The sequence below is a fragment of the Zootoca vivipara genome, chromosome 1, assembly GCF_965207765.1.
Source record: "Zootoca vivipara chromosome 1, rZooViv2.hap1.1, whole genome shotgun sequence".
In the NCBI taxonomy this organism is placed as follows: domain Eukaryota; kingdom Metazoa; phylum Chordata; class Lepidosauria; order Squamata; family Lacertidae; genus Zootoca; species Zootoca vivipara.
In genome coordinates, this window is record NC_142582.1 from 116,163,914 (window position 1) to 116,181,021 (window position 17,108).

The window sequence follows — 17,108 nt, forward strand, 5'->3', positions numbered from 1 at the left end:
CGCCTCCACTGCGCCTGTCACCTGTTGAGCGGCTTCAGGCGCAGTGGAGGCGGTCCCAGGCTCATGCTCCCCGCGCAAAGCTCCGGAGACGCGTGGGGAGCGTGAGCCTGGGGCCACCTCGCTGCGCCTCTCAGCTGTTTTTTATTTCATTTTTATTTTTAATTTTAATTTTTTCTACTTTTTATTTTTTCTATTTTCTTATTTTTATTTTTTCTATTTTTAATTTTTATTTTTTATTTTTTCTATTTTCTATTTTTATTTTTTCTATTTTCTATTTTTCTATTTTCTATTTTTATTTTTTCTACTTTTATATTTTTATTTTTATTTATTATTTTATTATTTTATTTTTTATTAGGGGGGGGGCGCCAGAAGGTGATCTCGCCTAGGGTGCAAAAATACCTAGCACAGGCTCTGGCTGCACGACTCAATTCAGGCGTCGGGGGAAACGGCCGCCCTGTGTCTGATGGTTGTCTCAGCTCCTCCTCCCCTAGCTCTCCCTCAGAGGGCTCTGTAGCATACGACAGCCCTCTCTCCACCCCGCTCACGTCCTCATTCCTCTGCTCTGACTCGCTGCTGGTGCTGACACTGGGTGATGAGCTGGTGAAAATGATGGGTGGGGGCTCTCTGTAAAGAGACCCCCTGACATCCAGCTATCTGTTTTTTTTGCATCCTATTGTTATTTAGAGCAACAACTGTGAGCAAAAGGGGAAATTGGCGCAGATAGATATTTATTTTATGATGAATTGAAATTCAAACGTGAACCTACTTAGTATGTTGGTAGCCTTGTTTGTTTCACTTTATATAATTTCATTATTATATTTCTCTTTCAGTTTTCTCTCTCTCTTTTTTATATTTTAAATGGCAAGCTGTATAATGTGTGGGGTTGCATCAGGCTGAATTTATTGACAGTATCATGCTATTTGGAGCATTTTGTATACACAGATTTTTATTTTCACTAAATAAAACATTTTTGGACTTGACTTTTAACACTGATTTTTATCCATAGCAAAGAGATTTCCTTTGTGAGAAAGCTCGCTTTCACATTAATACTTTAACATATACATTTCAAGGCATAAATGTGAAGGTTGCTGAGGTAAAGGGGGCCAGGAGGAGCAATATAATTTTTTTATCATTTAGCAGAACATGGAACCAGTGGGAACTGCACACTCATTCTGAATCTTGATTGTCTGAGGAAAATTTACATTATTTCATGTAAGAATTATTAGTTACATAAGTGTCAAATATGCTAGCTTTGGGGGGGTGGGTCACAGCATACATTTTTTTCATTATTGCATACTAATCATAAGTATTTGTGATGTTGGGCCTCTCTCATTTAAACAATGGTACGAAAAGATGCTGAGCCACAAGGTCGGATTACATGGCACGTGTGCAACCGTGTGCTTTTTGAATTCAATTGCTTCCATAGCAATAGGTGCTTCATTAGAAAGAATTTATTCTGCAGACTCTGAGCTCCCTTGAGAAAGCTTCATTTCCTTAATATGCGCAGACTGGCATACCTTAAACCTTCTTTTCCTTTGCATCTCTTGTGCAAAGTATTGATGTCCTGCAAGAAACCCTTTAAATATCTCATGGCTCCTAAAACATCAATCCTCTGCAGGGCCGGCCCTCCCATTGGGCAGAATAAAGTGGCTGCCTCGGGCAGCAGTTGCAGGGGGGCAGGGAGTGATGCAAGGTGTTGGAGGACAGAGAACTGTGTGTCAGACAGCTTGCCCTGTGCCCCCTCAACTGAACTGCCGGCCTCCATTGTTGTATAGGAAACCACCAGAGTTCAAGTTCGATTCAGGAGGCACCATCTGATCATCTGAGAAGCTTTTCCACTTTGATCCATGTTTATTTTGAATTTCTTAATTAAAAGAAGTAGGGTGGGGAAATCCGGAACTGTCTCTACCCCCCCCCCCCAAAAAATAAAGGTCTGGGTTGTTTGCAATCTGAATTTTTAGAGTTTCTTCCCCTTTTTCAGTCTTTCCTTTTTATTTCCCAATAATCTGTTGGTGAAAACAGATGTCGTCTGTTCGTACAGCTTTGTCCTGGGCCAAGATCCGTTGGAATGGATTCTAACATACTTAATCTTTTTAAGCATACAAGGTACTTAATCTTCCCCCAGAGTTTACAAATACTTGCATGACCTTGAGATAATCTTGAAATGTACAAGATGGTGAGTAGAAAGATGGAAATGTAGGGAACTGCCATATAAAGCAGGTCCGACTATTTTCCGTATACAGTCATACCTCTGTCTACGTTTGCTGCGGGTTGCGTATTTTCAGCTTAAGAACACGGCGGACCCGGAAGTGTTTACTTCTGTGTTCTGCGCGCTTTGCGCATGCGCGGAAGCACCACTCCAGATACATACTTTTCGGGGTGAGAACAGCACCCGGGAACGGATCAAGTACGTATCCAGAGGTACCACTGTAGCCCCGTATTCGTAACTTTGAGTTGCAGTGGCTGTCCACTCTCCGAAGCAGAGGTCTTTCACATTGCCTGCCACCTGACCCTTTTTTAAACTGGAGATCCGGGGGATTGAACCTGTGACCTTCTGAATGTGAAGCCAGAGCTCTACCGCTGAGCTGCGGTGCCACCCACCCCCATGCTTTGGTTCCCCTCTTACTGAAAGACATTAATGAGAGATTTTCCTATTGAGTCCGGCTGCTTCTAGACCATCACACTATAATTCATTCATACAAAGTGGAGTTGATGGTCTTGCGCAACAAAGCCGCTTCCCAAAGAAGTGGGGGTTTTGTGGCAAGGAAAGTGACAGGAAAATGCACTGGATAATGGCAGTGTTGGGCGACATCCTAAAACCACCATCCAAACAAGATGAATGCTCGATAAAACAAGACAATCTGGCAGAGTCCCCTGTTGGATGCTGGGATCGGAAACCTAAAGATTGCTTTAAACCACATCGTTCAGTTTTCCCGCAGCTAGTATATGTTTGTGCCAAACAAAATCAATTTCCACAAGCATCATTTCATTTGTTCCCTGAACTTTTTCTAGGGATTGTTTTGTGAATACAGAAAACATAGTCTAAAACACCCCTTTCCAAGCTCCTTTTCTAAATGTCTTGTAAAGGGCTTGACACTGATGTCTTAAGATTTTCTGCCAACCCTGGGGAAAGTAAGGCACCGAGGGTACAATTTAAATGGAAAGATGATGTATTGTGGGGCTTTGCTACAAATAGCACATTGCCCAATTATAAGAATAATCTTCTCTAAAGCTTGCCTAGTAGAGACATGTTAGAAACCCAATCGGTCCCCTTAGCTATTTGGCTATCTGGGCTTAGGGCCAGCTCTGATGTGTCTTTCTTCACTGATAAAGGCTCTCAAACCACTAGACTTTGAGAGCTTTCTGTAACAATGATTCACATGGACAATTAAGAAGAGTAATTCCCCCAGCTTCCCCCAAAGGAAGAGAACTCTGGGTTTTCCCAGTTGCTCATTTGACAAGATCTGCTCTTCTTACACAATTTCCTTTTGTGCTCACTTATTCAAATCACACAGTACTACAGAAGATTTTTAACTATACAGTGGTACCTTGGGTTACAAACACCTCTGGTAACAAACACTTCGGGTTACAGACTCTGCTAACTCGGAAGTAGTACCTCGAGTTAAGAACTTTACCTCAGGATGAGAACAGAAATCGTGCCGCAGTGGGAGGCCCCATTAGCTAAAGTGGTACCTCAGGTTAAGAATGGTTTCGGGTTAAGAACAGACCTCCAGAATGAATTAAGTTCATAACCAGAGGTACAACTATACTGGTATTAGACACCTAGGGCAGTGTTCAACTAAATAACTGTGCAAGTGGAACATTTCTTCCAGTGGGACTGTGTGCCCATCCCTCAGTCTCTGTGTGTCCTGAATCTTCTCCAGAGAATTGGGGTAACATTTTTTGTTTAAAAACACAATAATATGCAGCGGAAGTCCACAATAAGTCCTAACATCCAAATGAACCACACCAAGAAAACGCAATAAAATCAAGAGCTGATAACATACTAACAACATGATTAGCAAAATGCCAGAAGTTAACACTACCGTGAAAGCTGGGAGAACAGAAAAGGCTTCGCTTGATGCCTAAACGACAACAATGTCGGTACTCCCGGGTGCTCTGAGGAGAGAGGAGGGGGTGGAGGGAAACCCAGACACAAAAATGGATCTCCTTTGGAAGGCCGCACCTCATGGATTCACCTTGTGGCAGGAGGGGATCCGTGGGGAGGGGGCACGAAAAAGGAGGAGGATAATGTGAATATTTAAAGGAAAAGGTTTTAGTCATGAATAGAAAATCCGCCACAATTATGTTAAGAAATTAGGAAGACCAGGAAGAAGAGATCTGAGGAACCCATAAGTATAATGTTAAGATATAAGAATTGGTAAATTTATTTGTTTGTTTTATATGTGTGTGTTTAAGGAACAGCTGGGGGAAATCCAAACCATGCTGCTCTTCCGCACCTGGCCTTCTGGTGGCAGGGGGGGCCGGGGGTGGAGGAGGAGGGGGGAGGACGAACTTAGCCTTAAAATGGACCCCTTCGGCTCTCAACGCCTACTGGTCCTACTGGTGGCAGAAGTGGACTGGTGGGGGAAGGGAGGATGGAGGGACAGAAAATATATATATTGTTGTGTTTTATGTTTTGTTTGTGTTTATATAAAAAATTAATAAGAATATTATAAAAAAAAAAACAATGTCGGTACTCCCAAGCCAGTTTCCCTTGGGTGAGCATTTCATAACCCAGCAAGAATGAATGTAAGAATGTACTGGATTAGGGCCAGTGGCTCATCTAGTCAAGCATCCTGCTATCACAGTGGTCAACCAGGTGCACATGTGAAGTCTTCAAGTAGCACTTGAGCACAGCAGCACTCCTCCTGACTCTTTTGGTTTCCAGTAACTGGTATTCCCAGGCTTACAGAACACCACTGAGAAATGTTCTCTTTCTCAAAGTCTTTCTGATTGAGAAGACACTTGGATGAGGGGCTCCATTGTCAAGCGTGGCATCATATGGGAGGAGACATTCCCTTGGGTACTGAGGTGCCAAGCAATGTGGTACCCCAAACTTCTTCAAGCAGCTCAGGGTGGCAAAGATGGAGGGTGCTGTTCTCATTTTATCCATGCAGCAATCCTCTCTGAGGTTAGATTCTATTAACTCAGTGAGTTTCATGGCTTGGCAGCCCTTCAAGCTGAGGACTCGTCTTTTTAAAATAGGACATGAGGCCACACCAGCTCAATCTCTTAAAGTTTCTTAAAATTCTCTTAAATGATGGGTCTTGTCATATCAGATGCTTAACTTTGTCTTAATTGACTGCAGAATTTGTGGGGAATGGCTGTGGCAGAGGCTGCCTGTCATTGGAACTTCAAGCCCAGCTGTTAGCTTTCATGGCAGAATTTGTCTCAGGCTCCAGACAAACTCTGAATTAGAATTTAAATTCATCTGAAGGAAAAGACTCTTAATTCACGCCCCCCCCCAAAGTACTGGTTTCTTGCCTGGGATCAAGAAGGCACTTGGACATGCTGAATTGTGTGTCCACATGAATATGTTTTCCCCTCCCACCAAAAACTATGTAAGATACTATGTTTGAAGCTTGAAATCCCATATCAAATATTTATCTTGGACAAGGCCTGTTTACTGAAATGGTCATTCTGGAAGAATGACTCTTGAACAGATCTCATACAGAGAAAGGAGGGCTTGGCTTTAGTGAGGATAGAATCACCAGCCTGGCACATCAGGCCTTCAGAAACCAGGACTAATGGGCAAAATTAGCCACTTGCTAGCCCTCTCTCCCTCACTTCCTTCCACTAACTAATGTTACCTCACCATACTGTCCAACTTTTTCTGACACAAAACTGGGAAGTGCATCTTCTGGGATGTGCTCGTAGCAAGTTACGTGACCCATGCTTCACTTTCACCCCAAAGAAAACACTTTTGGGGGGCAAGAGCACATGAGACCGCAGCACCCAAAATGGCCGCCAAGGTCTCATATGAACAAATGGGATGCCCTGTTTTTTCCAGGGCTCTTGGAAGGTATGCCTCACTTCATGCACCTCTACTATAACACATTGGAAACCCATCATCTGCATGTTAGGAGTCCTTTGGAGGACACCTGCATGTTAGGAGTCTTGCACCTCTCTTTAAGGTATATTTTTGCAATCCTCACCATTATATCACCAGATATTGTTGAACTCCACCACAAACAGCAGGTGATGGGAGTTGTAAACCAACAGCAAACAGCAAACAAGTTTCTATTTATGGACCTCTTCCTCCAATTCTTGACCCTAATGTTCTAAATTATTCTTCCACAGCTTCCAGTTATGGGAGGAGCCTTCATGGATTCGCCCAACGAGGACTTTAGTACGGAATACTCCTTGTTTAATTCCTCTGGCAACGTCCATGCAGCTGCTTCAATGCCGAACCAGCCTGAAGATGCCTCCCGTTCTTCAAATGACGCCATTTTGTTATGGATTGCAATTATAGCCACAATTGGAAACATAGTTGTTGTTGGAGTTGTGTATGCCTTCACGTTCTGAGAAGAAAGGACAACAGCTAGGGGAGGTGGACAGTTGCTGTTTCATCAGCGCAGAGTGTGTGTGTGTATGTATGTAGATATATATATATATATATATATATATATATGCGCACATGCCTATATACAAATGTAAATCTTTTTAAATATTTGTAGGTAGACCCTTGTTAGCTAAGAACAAGCTTAACAATAGGTGACCAAAAGATAATGAGGCCGGGGAGCCACCCTTGAGGTCCTTTGTAAATGATGTCGGGAGGAAGCATCTCATTAGCAGCATAATCAATTAAATGTAAAGCTTAACATGAAAAGCCAGTGAATCTAGCTCGCTATTGTCTTACTGACTGGCAGCAGATCTCCAGGGTTTCAGACAGAGGGACTTTACCCCATCTCCTATCTGGAGTTGCCAGGGATTGAACCTGAGACCTTCTGAATGCAAAGCAGAGGCTTCACAACTGAGCTACAGCCTTTCCCCATCATGCAAACTGCAACGCACACAAAAGAAAAGGCAGGTGTGCTCCCCAAGGGCTCTGGTGCTTGCTGGCTAGTGAATTTGTTGCTTCTCTCATTTCTCTTTGGTTTTAAGTATCTAATTACTCCTGAACTGGAGCTTTGTACGTGAATACTTTTCCTCCTTACGTTCTGCAGCAATATTTTTCTTGCCCTCCATAGGCACTGGACAAGTAGACATGCAGAACTGGTTTTAATTTTTATTTTTAAATGACAGGAAGGTTCTGGCAAGGCAGCATGTGGAGAGTACCCCTTTTTTGTTGTCCATTACAAAGGCACATTGAAATATTTCAGTCGGTTTTGTAGATACGGTTACTTTCCTAGCAGTTCCTCCTGCCGGGGGAAAGAAAACGGCTCAGGTGTCTAGAAAGTTGTACAATCCAGTTGCATAAATCTGAAAACCCTGAGTCTGGAAGGATAACATGGTGGAAGTTCAGGATCAGATAATGAAATAGAGGCTTGTAACAATATTGATAGAGTCTTGTATTGATCTTGGTTATACAGTATGGAGAAACATAATGGTGACAATCCTGAAGCCACTCTCTCATGCACAGAGAGAGATTCTAATGTCTTCTAACCCAGCTGCATTGAACAAAGTCTGTGATGGTCTAGAACAGAATGAGATGTTATTGTGTGTCTGTGGCTCAGAAACCAATGCCACTCTTTCACCAGGTCCATAGAGATATTTGTATAAAAACTAATGTCAAAGGGAATTAGGAGAAGACCTTTTTTTTTTTTTTTGCTGTTGTTCTAAACCAGGGATAGAGAACCTATTCTTGTGGCTCCAGTTTCCAGCAGACCCAGCCAGCATGGGCAATAGACAGGGAGGATGGGAGTTGTAGTCCAGCACCATATGGAGGGCTCCAGTTGTCCACTCACTGCTCTGCACTCACTTGCCACCTGCTACTTCTCTGAGTCATCATTGCTACCACCTGCTTGCTTGTCAGACACAGTCAAAAAACAATCAGACAGTGACGGCTGGTTATCAGCATCACTACTGCAGCACATAGAGGTCCAAAGGCAATGGTGTAGTGGCTTATGGAGATGTCACCGATCTGTTACCATTCCTCTTGTAGGTCCCTGTTTCCAGTGTTCTAGAATCACCCGGAAAGAGGAGCTTTTGTAGCCTCTGTATGTTCTCAAGCTAAGCATTTAGGGACACCAAGAACACAAGGTGCTTCAGTTTCAGGAGAAGGTTGTAAAATGGAACTTCATGGGAAAAAACCCACACAACTCAAGTCACTCTGAAAGAAGATACTGGAACACTCTGTGGACACGCACAGAAAATGGTAGTTCTAAAAAGTAATATTTTAGAAAGTTATATAATTGTAGAAGGGATATAGCTGTGAGGGGGCATGACTAGGACTAGCAGGAAGGGACACTGCACTTCTAAATTTGTCACTACAGTGGTACCTCTACTTACGAATTTAATGCGTTCCAAACACACATTTGTAAGTCGAAAAAAATTGTAAGTTGAATCCCATAGGAATGCATTGGGAGAAAAATTCGTAAGTCGAAGCAACCCTATCTAAAAATTCGTAAGTAGAAAAAATCCTATCTAAACCGCATCCAAGATGGCGGACGGAGCTCCATTTGTAAGTAGAAAAATTCGTAAGTAGAGTTATTTGTAAGTAGAGGTACCACTGTACACTCCTGGCATAGGTTCTCCACCCCAGTTCCAAGCCATCGTTTGTACTGCTTATATGTCTTCTACCTCTTCCCATTCCCAAAGCTCACCCCCCCCCAATTTCAGACCTTATGTGATTATTCCTCAAAAGCATCTGTATTATTTTTCTGGCCAACCTTCTGGTTCTGCACACTTGAGTGGCTGTTGTTATCAGCAGGTTAATGAGTGTTCTCCCTGCACTGGCAACATGGTTTCAGTTAGCATGTCATATAAAAATATAATCATGACGAATGCTATAAAAGTGCACTTTGTGTTTTTATTTATTATCATTTTTTTGCAGTCAAATATTTCAGTGTTTCCAAAAGTGGATGTACATTTTGGTGAACATTTCCTTTATTGCATTTGGAAATGCTGTGAGGATTAATCCATTAATAAGCAACGGCCTGATTCTCAAGATCATTGCACTGTGGTTGTTGCATGGAAGGCAGAGTCAGAGGCTGAAATCCTGTGCACATATCTTCCTGGGAGAAAGCCCCATGGAACATAGGGAGAAAAATGCTCATAGGACTGGACCGGGAAACTTCTGTCATAAACAACTGCAGAGATAAAGATGGAGGATGCAGTGAAACCTCTAAAAATGATGGAAGAGGTATCAGTAGAAGGAAAATATCAGTATGGCTAGTGAATATTTATAGGCATCGTCTAACTCCCCCCCCCCCATTTATGCATCAGACCTACCTTTTAAACAGTTGACTAGCAATACATCTTTTCTTGCCTTACCATTATTTTCCATCAAGTCATCAGTCATCATTTGTTCAAGCAGCACATTTGCAAAGCTAAGCAGGGTCTGGCCTGGTTTCAAATTGGATGGGAGACCGAGTGTTGAGATTCCATTGCAGGAAATAGGACTAGATGACCCTCAAGATCCCTTCCAGCTCTACGATTCTGTGAGTCTACTGCTCAAACCCAAATTTCCCCAGTTCACCCCTCCCCCGTCAGTTCCCATTCCAAACCACTAATGAAAACTAAATGACTTTAGTTTCACGCTCCTGAGTGCTTTTTTGTTTTGTTGCAGGCCTATTGCTAGCTTCATGATTAGATTGATTAGATATTCATAGGAGTTTCAGCAGCTCTGGCACATTTTTGCAGCAAAGACAAACTTTGCACCACCAGTAACCATTTCACCATGGTTACACACAATTGTACTTATTTTATTTTATTTTTACCCAGTCGGCTCCCTGTGCTGCTTGATGAATTTGCTGATAACAATGCTTTGCTTTAGCTAATTTGTGGGTTTTAATCTAAGTGCAATTAACAGTGTTTGTGTTTGTTTGCCGACGGACTAGACCAAATTTTAAGAGATCATTCAGCCTTGGAAAAAAGAGCAGACAAATTGTGGAGAAAAGAACTAAGCTGTCTTTTTAAAGAGCGAGTGATGTAATTTCATTGCATGAGTGTAGTGTTTTCAGAAAACAAGACAGAGAAGTAGTTCTTATCTCTCTCCACCCCATATTTTCCATACCCACAGTTTGCTAATATTATTAGTAATGGTCTCACATATCTCAATTACTGATTTAAGACCAAACTGCTACTAATATTCTGTGGTATCCCACAAGAGGCAGTGATGGCCACCAAAATGAATGGCTTTACAATTGGACAAATTGAGGATAAGGCTATCAAAGGGTTATATCCGACTAAATTCTGCTCAGAGGAGAATTGTTGGAATTAATGGACCTAGGAAGGGACAAATGAAATTGACTATCCTAGTTCCGTGATTTGCTGTGTGTTTTTCCCTCCTATGAAAGCTTCCTCTGCGTATCCTAGAGTATTTCAAGATCTTTATAACTTCTCCACATTTTCCTGCAGGGGAATTATTAATGTGTAAAGCAGTTCTGTTTTTCACATCATTTCCCTGATAATGTAATTTTGCCCAGTGTCCTGCAGGTAATCACAGAACTGGAGGGCCTGTGAAATGAATTCAGTAAAAATAAAATAAAAAACCTTTGAAAAAAATTAATTTTGCATTTAGAGTCCTCACAGTTTTAATCTGCTTCTCTTTGCTTAGATCAGTGGTTCCCAACAGGGGTCCGCGAGCTATGCCAGAGGGGTCCGCAAGATGCTATTAGAATAAAAAAAATATTAAATATATTTTGTATGATAACAGATTTTTTGTTTTGGCCGCTTCCTGCATGAGCAGAGTCTAGCGCAAAACTAGAATTAGATAGAGGCAGTAGTTCTGCTGTATGCCGTTAGGTGGCGCTTTACAAACACTACTGTTTTGCAAAGAGGCAGCACGCGCATTCTACTAACGCTCACCTCCCCAAGATGCTTTGCGCGCATCGGCTTCATTTGTGCGCTACTGCGCAGGTACCCTGTCTTCTCCATTCCCCTCCCTCCTCCCTGGCGCGCGCTGCCTCTTTGCAGAACAGTAGTGTTTGTAAACAAAGTGTTGTTTTTCGCGGAAGCTACAGTTCGCGTAGTTAAAAATGGACCGTTGGTTAAAAAGTAGTTCGTTAAAACGACAATGGCCTACAGATGAAGAGGAAGATAATGCATTTGATGTTCAAGCAAGTAAGTCAGTGACTCTCGAACCGATCTTGCCAGTGTCCATTGAACCTAAATCATCGTCAGCGTCCCTTGAACCTAACCCTTCCAAGATCAGTGTTAAGCTTACTGGAAAAATTAGATTAGGAATTAGGAATTAGATTTAGGATTAGGAATTAATAGGGGTCCTTGTCACAATAGCGGCTCGATGAGGGGTCCTCGAGAAAATTTCGTTGGGAACCCCTGGCTTAGATGATGAAGCGCTACCCATTTCTAGTACAGTGGTACTTTGATTTTAAAACAGCTTAGTTTATGAACAACTTGGAAACAGAACGCTGCAAACCCAGAAGTAGGTGTTCCTGTTTGTGAACTTAGCCTCGGAAGCTGAACATGTTCTGTTTCCTGTTGAGTATGTTCTGTCTGTAAATTGAGTCCCCTGCTGCTAACCAGAGGCTTCCTGTTGAGTCTGTCGGCTGTTGAGTCCCGAGCACCCGTGCAACACAGAGGTGATATTTGGAGCTTTTGTTTTTACTATTTTCTTGCATTTTTGTTTGTGTGGCTTTTTTCATTTTTTTTTACTGTGACTTGTTCTTTGTTTTATGGGACTGACTTGTGACTGTGGCTTGTGACTTCGTTTTTGGGACTGTGTGGAATTCAGTTCAGCTCCCGGTTGATTGTGTGACTGCAGAAATGGATAAAAGCCCCCCATCCAAACAATGACTATCATCAGTGCCCGTAAGAAAAAAAATATTATTATTTTTTAATTTTTATCATCTGCAATACTGTCTTGTTTATTTTAGAGTGCAGTACATTGATTATTGCTTTTATTTTATGGATCAATGGTCTCAAAAGATAGTAAAATTCATGTTAAATTGCTGTTTTAGGGGTTGTCTTTAAAAGTCTGGAACGGATTAATCCATTTTGGATTACTTTCTACGGGAAAGCACACCTTGGTTTTAGAACACAGATTCCAGAACGGATTAAGTTTGGGGACCAAGGTACCAATGTAATGCAGTGGTGAATGGCCACAGCTGTATAAGGAACAAATGAATGAAACCATGCACTGTAGCAGCTTCTTATTAGGGAGAGCACAACCTTTTAATCTTAAATGCATGAACTTTGAATACTATGTGAGTGAGTGCATAGCCAAACTGTGGAATTTACCAGCACAGGAAGTCGTGATGGGCACCAATTTGAGTTGCCTTCAAAAGCAGGTTAGACAAATTCATGGAGGTTAAGGCTGCGTTACCCTGTTGGAGGCAGTATGCCTTGGATTACTAGGAGTCACAAGTGGGGACTGTGCTGTTGCATTCAGGCCCTGCTTACAGGCTTCCAATAAACTTCTGGCTGGCCACTGTGAGAACAGAATTCTGGACTAGGTGGGCCATTGTTCTTAGGACTTACAATCCTACCCACTTGTTCCTTGCATGTAAGGCTTTGCTGTGTTGACAGAGAAGCAGACCAGGGCTTTTAGCCATCATCACTATTCCTTTCCTGCAGAAAATGTGTGTTAGGGTGTGAGCATCTGCCCGCGAGTCTGCAGAATGGGGACGCTTGCACAACCAGGTCCCCTGATCTTGCTGAGATCAGGGTTGGCTGGAACAGAAATGATCAGGTGCTGATCTGTGTAAGTCTCCCCCATTTCTCAGTGTGTTCCCCAAACCGGGTTGTTCCCAGAAGTGACCGCCGGTGGTGTGGAGAGACTCTCTACACAGTGGGGGTGGTGAGCTTGGGCTATTTAGCTCCCCTGAGTCTGTTCATGCAGAGGAGTTTCCAGTATTAGGTAAAGGTAAAGGGACCCCTGACCATTAGGTCCAGTCGTGACCGACTCTGGGGTTGCGGCGCTCATCTCGCATTATTGGCCGAGGTAGCCGGCGTATAGCTTCCAGGTCATGTGGCCAGCATGACAAAGCTGCTTCTGGCAAACCAGAGCAGCACATGGAAACGCCGTTTACCTTCCCGCTGTAGCGGTTCCTATTTATCTACTTGCATTTTGACGTGCTTTCGAACTGCTAGGTTGGCAGGAGCTGGGACCGAGCAACGGGAGCTCACCCCGTCGCAGGGATTCGAACCACTGACCTTCTGATCAGCAAGCCCTAGGCTCAGTGGTTTAACCACAGCACCACCTGGGTCCCTAGGGCCAAAGCAAAGGTTATGCACTCTTGGGATTCTGGACACAAATCATAATTCTGATGTAAATTTCTCATGTGGATCGTTCTATGGTGAGTGGGTGGTTAATCTATTTATTTTTCACTATTTTGCAGAACTTTTTTTGGTGAGTGTGTGTTCTTTCTCCCTATTTTTTTTTTTTTTTGCAATGTGCTGAAAGCTCTTAAGGTGTTTGTGAGGTTTTGCACACAAAAAAGGCCATCAGTGTTGCAAGCATGTTCTTTCCGCTTTTTTAAGTAATCTAACATGACAGGTGTTCAACTACAAAGAAGAATCCTGTCATCTGTACTGTGGCATGTGCTGCAAATGAAGTCTCTGGCTGCAGCACCCTAATACGGTCAAACCTTGGATCTCAAACATCTTGGCTCCTGAACAAATTGGGTCCCGAACGATCAAAACCCGGAAGTGAGTGTTCTGATTTGAGAACGTTCTTTGGAAACTGAACGTCCAACAGGGCTTCTGCGGCTTCTGATTGGCTGCAGGAACTTGCTGCAGCCAATCCGAAGCCGTGCTTTGGTTTCCGAACATGTTGGAAGTCGAATGGACTTCTGGAACAGATTATGTTCGGCTTCTGAGGTACAACTGCAGGTGGAAGAGGCAGGTGGAAACAGATGTACAACTGCAGGTGGAAGAGGCAGGTGGAAGAGTTTCTGGATGCCATTAGCTGAGATGTTTTGAGCCTAGAGAGTGGCCAGCTGGCATGGTGCCACCATGTTGGTTGCTCAGGCAACTGCCTAGTACTCTAGGAGGGCCTACTACTCACACCTGCCCTGGGCCCCCTTTACCTTTAAACTTTTTTCACCCAGCATTTTGATGCAGGCCAGGCAATTTGAGTATTGGAGCTGCCATTTTTTATTTCCAACAACACCCTTTCTCAATGCATTGTGGGAAATTCAAATGGTCTCTCCAAGATCCAGCTACCAGTTCATTTTAGCACCGTGCTGCTGCTGTCAGGTGATCCTTCAGAAGAAGCCACGTCATCAGAAGTTCCCTACACCTGAGCTAGATACTGCTATCCAGAGTGTTGTGATGGAATCTTTATATTCTCTCTCTCTCTCTCTCTCTCTCTCTCTCTCTCTCTTTCTTTCTTTGGAAAGGTCTACAGTTGTACCATTTTTATCTTGTATGAATTGTTCTACAGAAACTTATTCTTGTAATAAAACATGTTCTTGATAACTGGGGTTTCTGAACAGAGGGCAAAACATTGAGAATGCTTCTGTGTTTTACCCGGGGTTTGCATAACATCTTGTATAAGTCTTCAACTGGTTTAAGCAAACCAAATCTATACTACTTTTTCACTACTACAATGCTCCTTGTTGTTTATGAGCCTCACTATACATGTAATTGTTGATATTATTATTATTATTATTATTATTATTATTATTATTATTATTATTATTTGGGTAGGGTGAAAATGCCTTTGTTAAAGTACAGTCATATTTGTGCTTTTCTAAAAAAAAAAACTATTAAAGTTATCAATGTTTGCAAATGGTGATATTTTGATTCTTTTCCTATAGTTACTGTTTTTCTTTCCATCGTTCTGCCGGGACACTGAGGTCCAGCACCGAGGGCCTTCTGGCGGTTCCCTCGTTGCGAGAAGCCAAGTTGCAGGGAACCAGGCAGAGGGCCTTCTCGGTGGTGGCGCCCGCCCTGTGGAACGCCCTCTCATCAGATGTCAAAGAGAAAAACAGCTACCAGATTTTTAGAAGACATCTGAAGGCAGCCCTGTTTAGGGAGGCTTTTAATGTTTAATAGATTATTTTATTTCATTTTTCTGTTGGAAGCCGCCCAAAGTGGCTAGGGAAACCCAGCCAGATGGGCGGGGTATAAATAATATATTATTATTATTATTATTATTATTATTATACAAAAATGCAATGCATCTGCAGTCAGGTAATGTGACTTTATACTGGATTTTCTTCCCTTATCAGATTATCTTCAGATCAGGAAAATTCAAATGGGGGGTGAGGTAGGCAGTGCAGGCTGCAACGTGGATAAAGAATATATTGTGTGGACGCCACAAAACCGAAACAAACACAAGCAACTTCAAACCCACCTTAAAAACCCCAGTGTGGATGAGCCTTTGTCTATGTCACAAGCCATGAACTAGCTCATTGCAATGTATTACGCTTTGCAGATGCCATTATACTTCTCCCGTTTTACCTTCACAGCAACGGTTGATTGTCTATTACAGGCACATCCCATGCACGGCACTCTTAGGTTGCCAGTACTCCCAGCTGAGAGATCCATACCATGGTTTAGACAAGAGGCATTTTGCCCTGAGGCTCTGTTCTGACTCACTATCCTAAATCCGTAAGTGCTGCTGCTGTAACCCTGACGCCTGGTGACAGGGTTGATTCACAGCTGTGGGCTCTGGAGAAATCCTGGTTGAATTACTGCCCTGAAAGTCAGTGTGCTCAACATTAAATGATATGTCTCTTAAGATCTTCATGGAAGAAATAATTTCAGTTCACCATAATAGGTTGCAATAGTCTGAGAATTTACATTGCCAGCCAAAAGAATAAGTCTGGGGGTACTTCATTGGATATATTTTCACTGTGTGTTGTTCCCTCCCATCAATTTCTTCTTCTTTGGTGATACCTAAGTAAGATTGTCTTCCATGAATATGGTCTTAACAGTGTGTCCATAAGTGACTGTGGAGGCCAATTCTGGATCCTCACGTCCTTCCACAGTGGGGACATAGGTTTGCGGGTGGGAACTGATCACGGTAAGGATTTGCCAAACATGCCTTCCTCTTAGCTCCATTGAGGGCATGCACACGAGTATTTGTTTAGCTGTCTAGCTGTGCTGCAGTCTGTCTCTCGTGGTCAAGCCCATTCCTTGTAGGCACCTGGGTGGCCACCATGAAAATAGATTGGCCATTGGTCTGACCCAACAGGCACTTCTTATGTTCTTAAGGCCCCATATTCATTCCCAAGCATCCGAAGAAAACCATACAAAGCTAGATGGACACAACATAAGACATCTTCTTATGTAATGAGAGGACAGTTGCCTTCAGGGATCTCCCAGGAGAAATGTGATCAATAGATCAATGGACAAGACCAGGCTTAATTCTGAATGGTTAGTGCCAGGAGAAGATTTAGGCACTCCCCAAAAGAGTGTCCCAGTGCACCTCTCTACTTTTGTCTGTAGCCAGAAAAGCCAATGTGGTGCTCTCTGGGAGTTGCTGGACTCCATGTCCCATCATCCCCAAACCAACACGGCCAATGGTCTAGTAGAATGGGTGTTGTAGTCCATCGGCATCTGGAAGGCACATTGGCTGCCCCTGGTTTGTGGGACTGAATGACAGTCTATGGAGGAAAGTGAAGCACTATACAGTATGTGGAGAGATTATTGCAGGGATGGCATCTCCAGACCTGACACAGGATACCCCAGACACAGTTACAGGGTTCCTCTATATAGTGCACTTTAGCTCCAGGTGTCTACCCTATAATATACAGTTCCTTCCTCTACCCAACCCACACTCAAATTAATAATGGGTATTCTACCAGATTCATGAATTTTAATCTTTTACAAGAGTTCATTGTCCAAAGAACCTAGATTATGGGGCAGCTGATTCATGGAATTAACGAATGGTAGATAAATAATAATGTCATTGTGTGTGTATTTTTCTTGATTTTGCTGTTCTGTGAACCAGTTTGAGGTTTGTTTTGTTCTTACAATCAAGCAGTGTACAAATTTCATGAAATAGATAAATACAGTGTTCTGTAGCTGTT

At 42.8% G+C, this 17,108-nt stretch overlaps 1 protein-coding gene across 1 annotated transcript in view; it reads left to right on the forward strand.

Moving 5' to 3' along the window:
• Positions 1-14,760, forward strand: part of C1H14orf132 (chromosome 1 C14orf132 homolog) — a 49,859-nt gene extending 35,099 nt beyond the window's left edge. Inside the window, exon 2 of the mRNA XM_035117261.3 lies at positions 6,304-14,760. Coding sequence (XP_034973152.3) covers positions 6,304-6,528 — 225 coding nt within the window. The 3' untranslated portion in view covers positions 6,529-14,760. The remainder of the gene's footprint in view (positions 1-6,303) is intronic.
• The last annotated feature ends 2,348 nt before the right edge of the window (positions 14,761-17,108 follow it).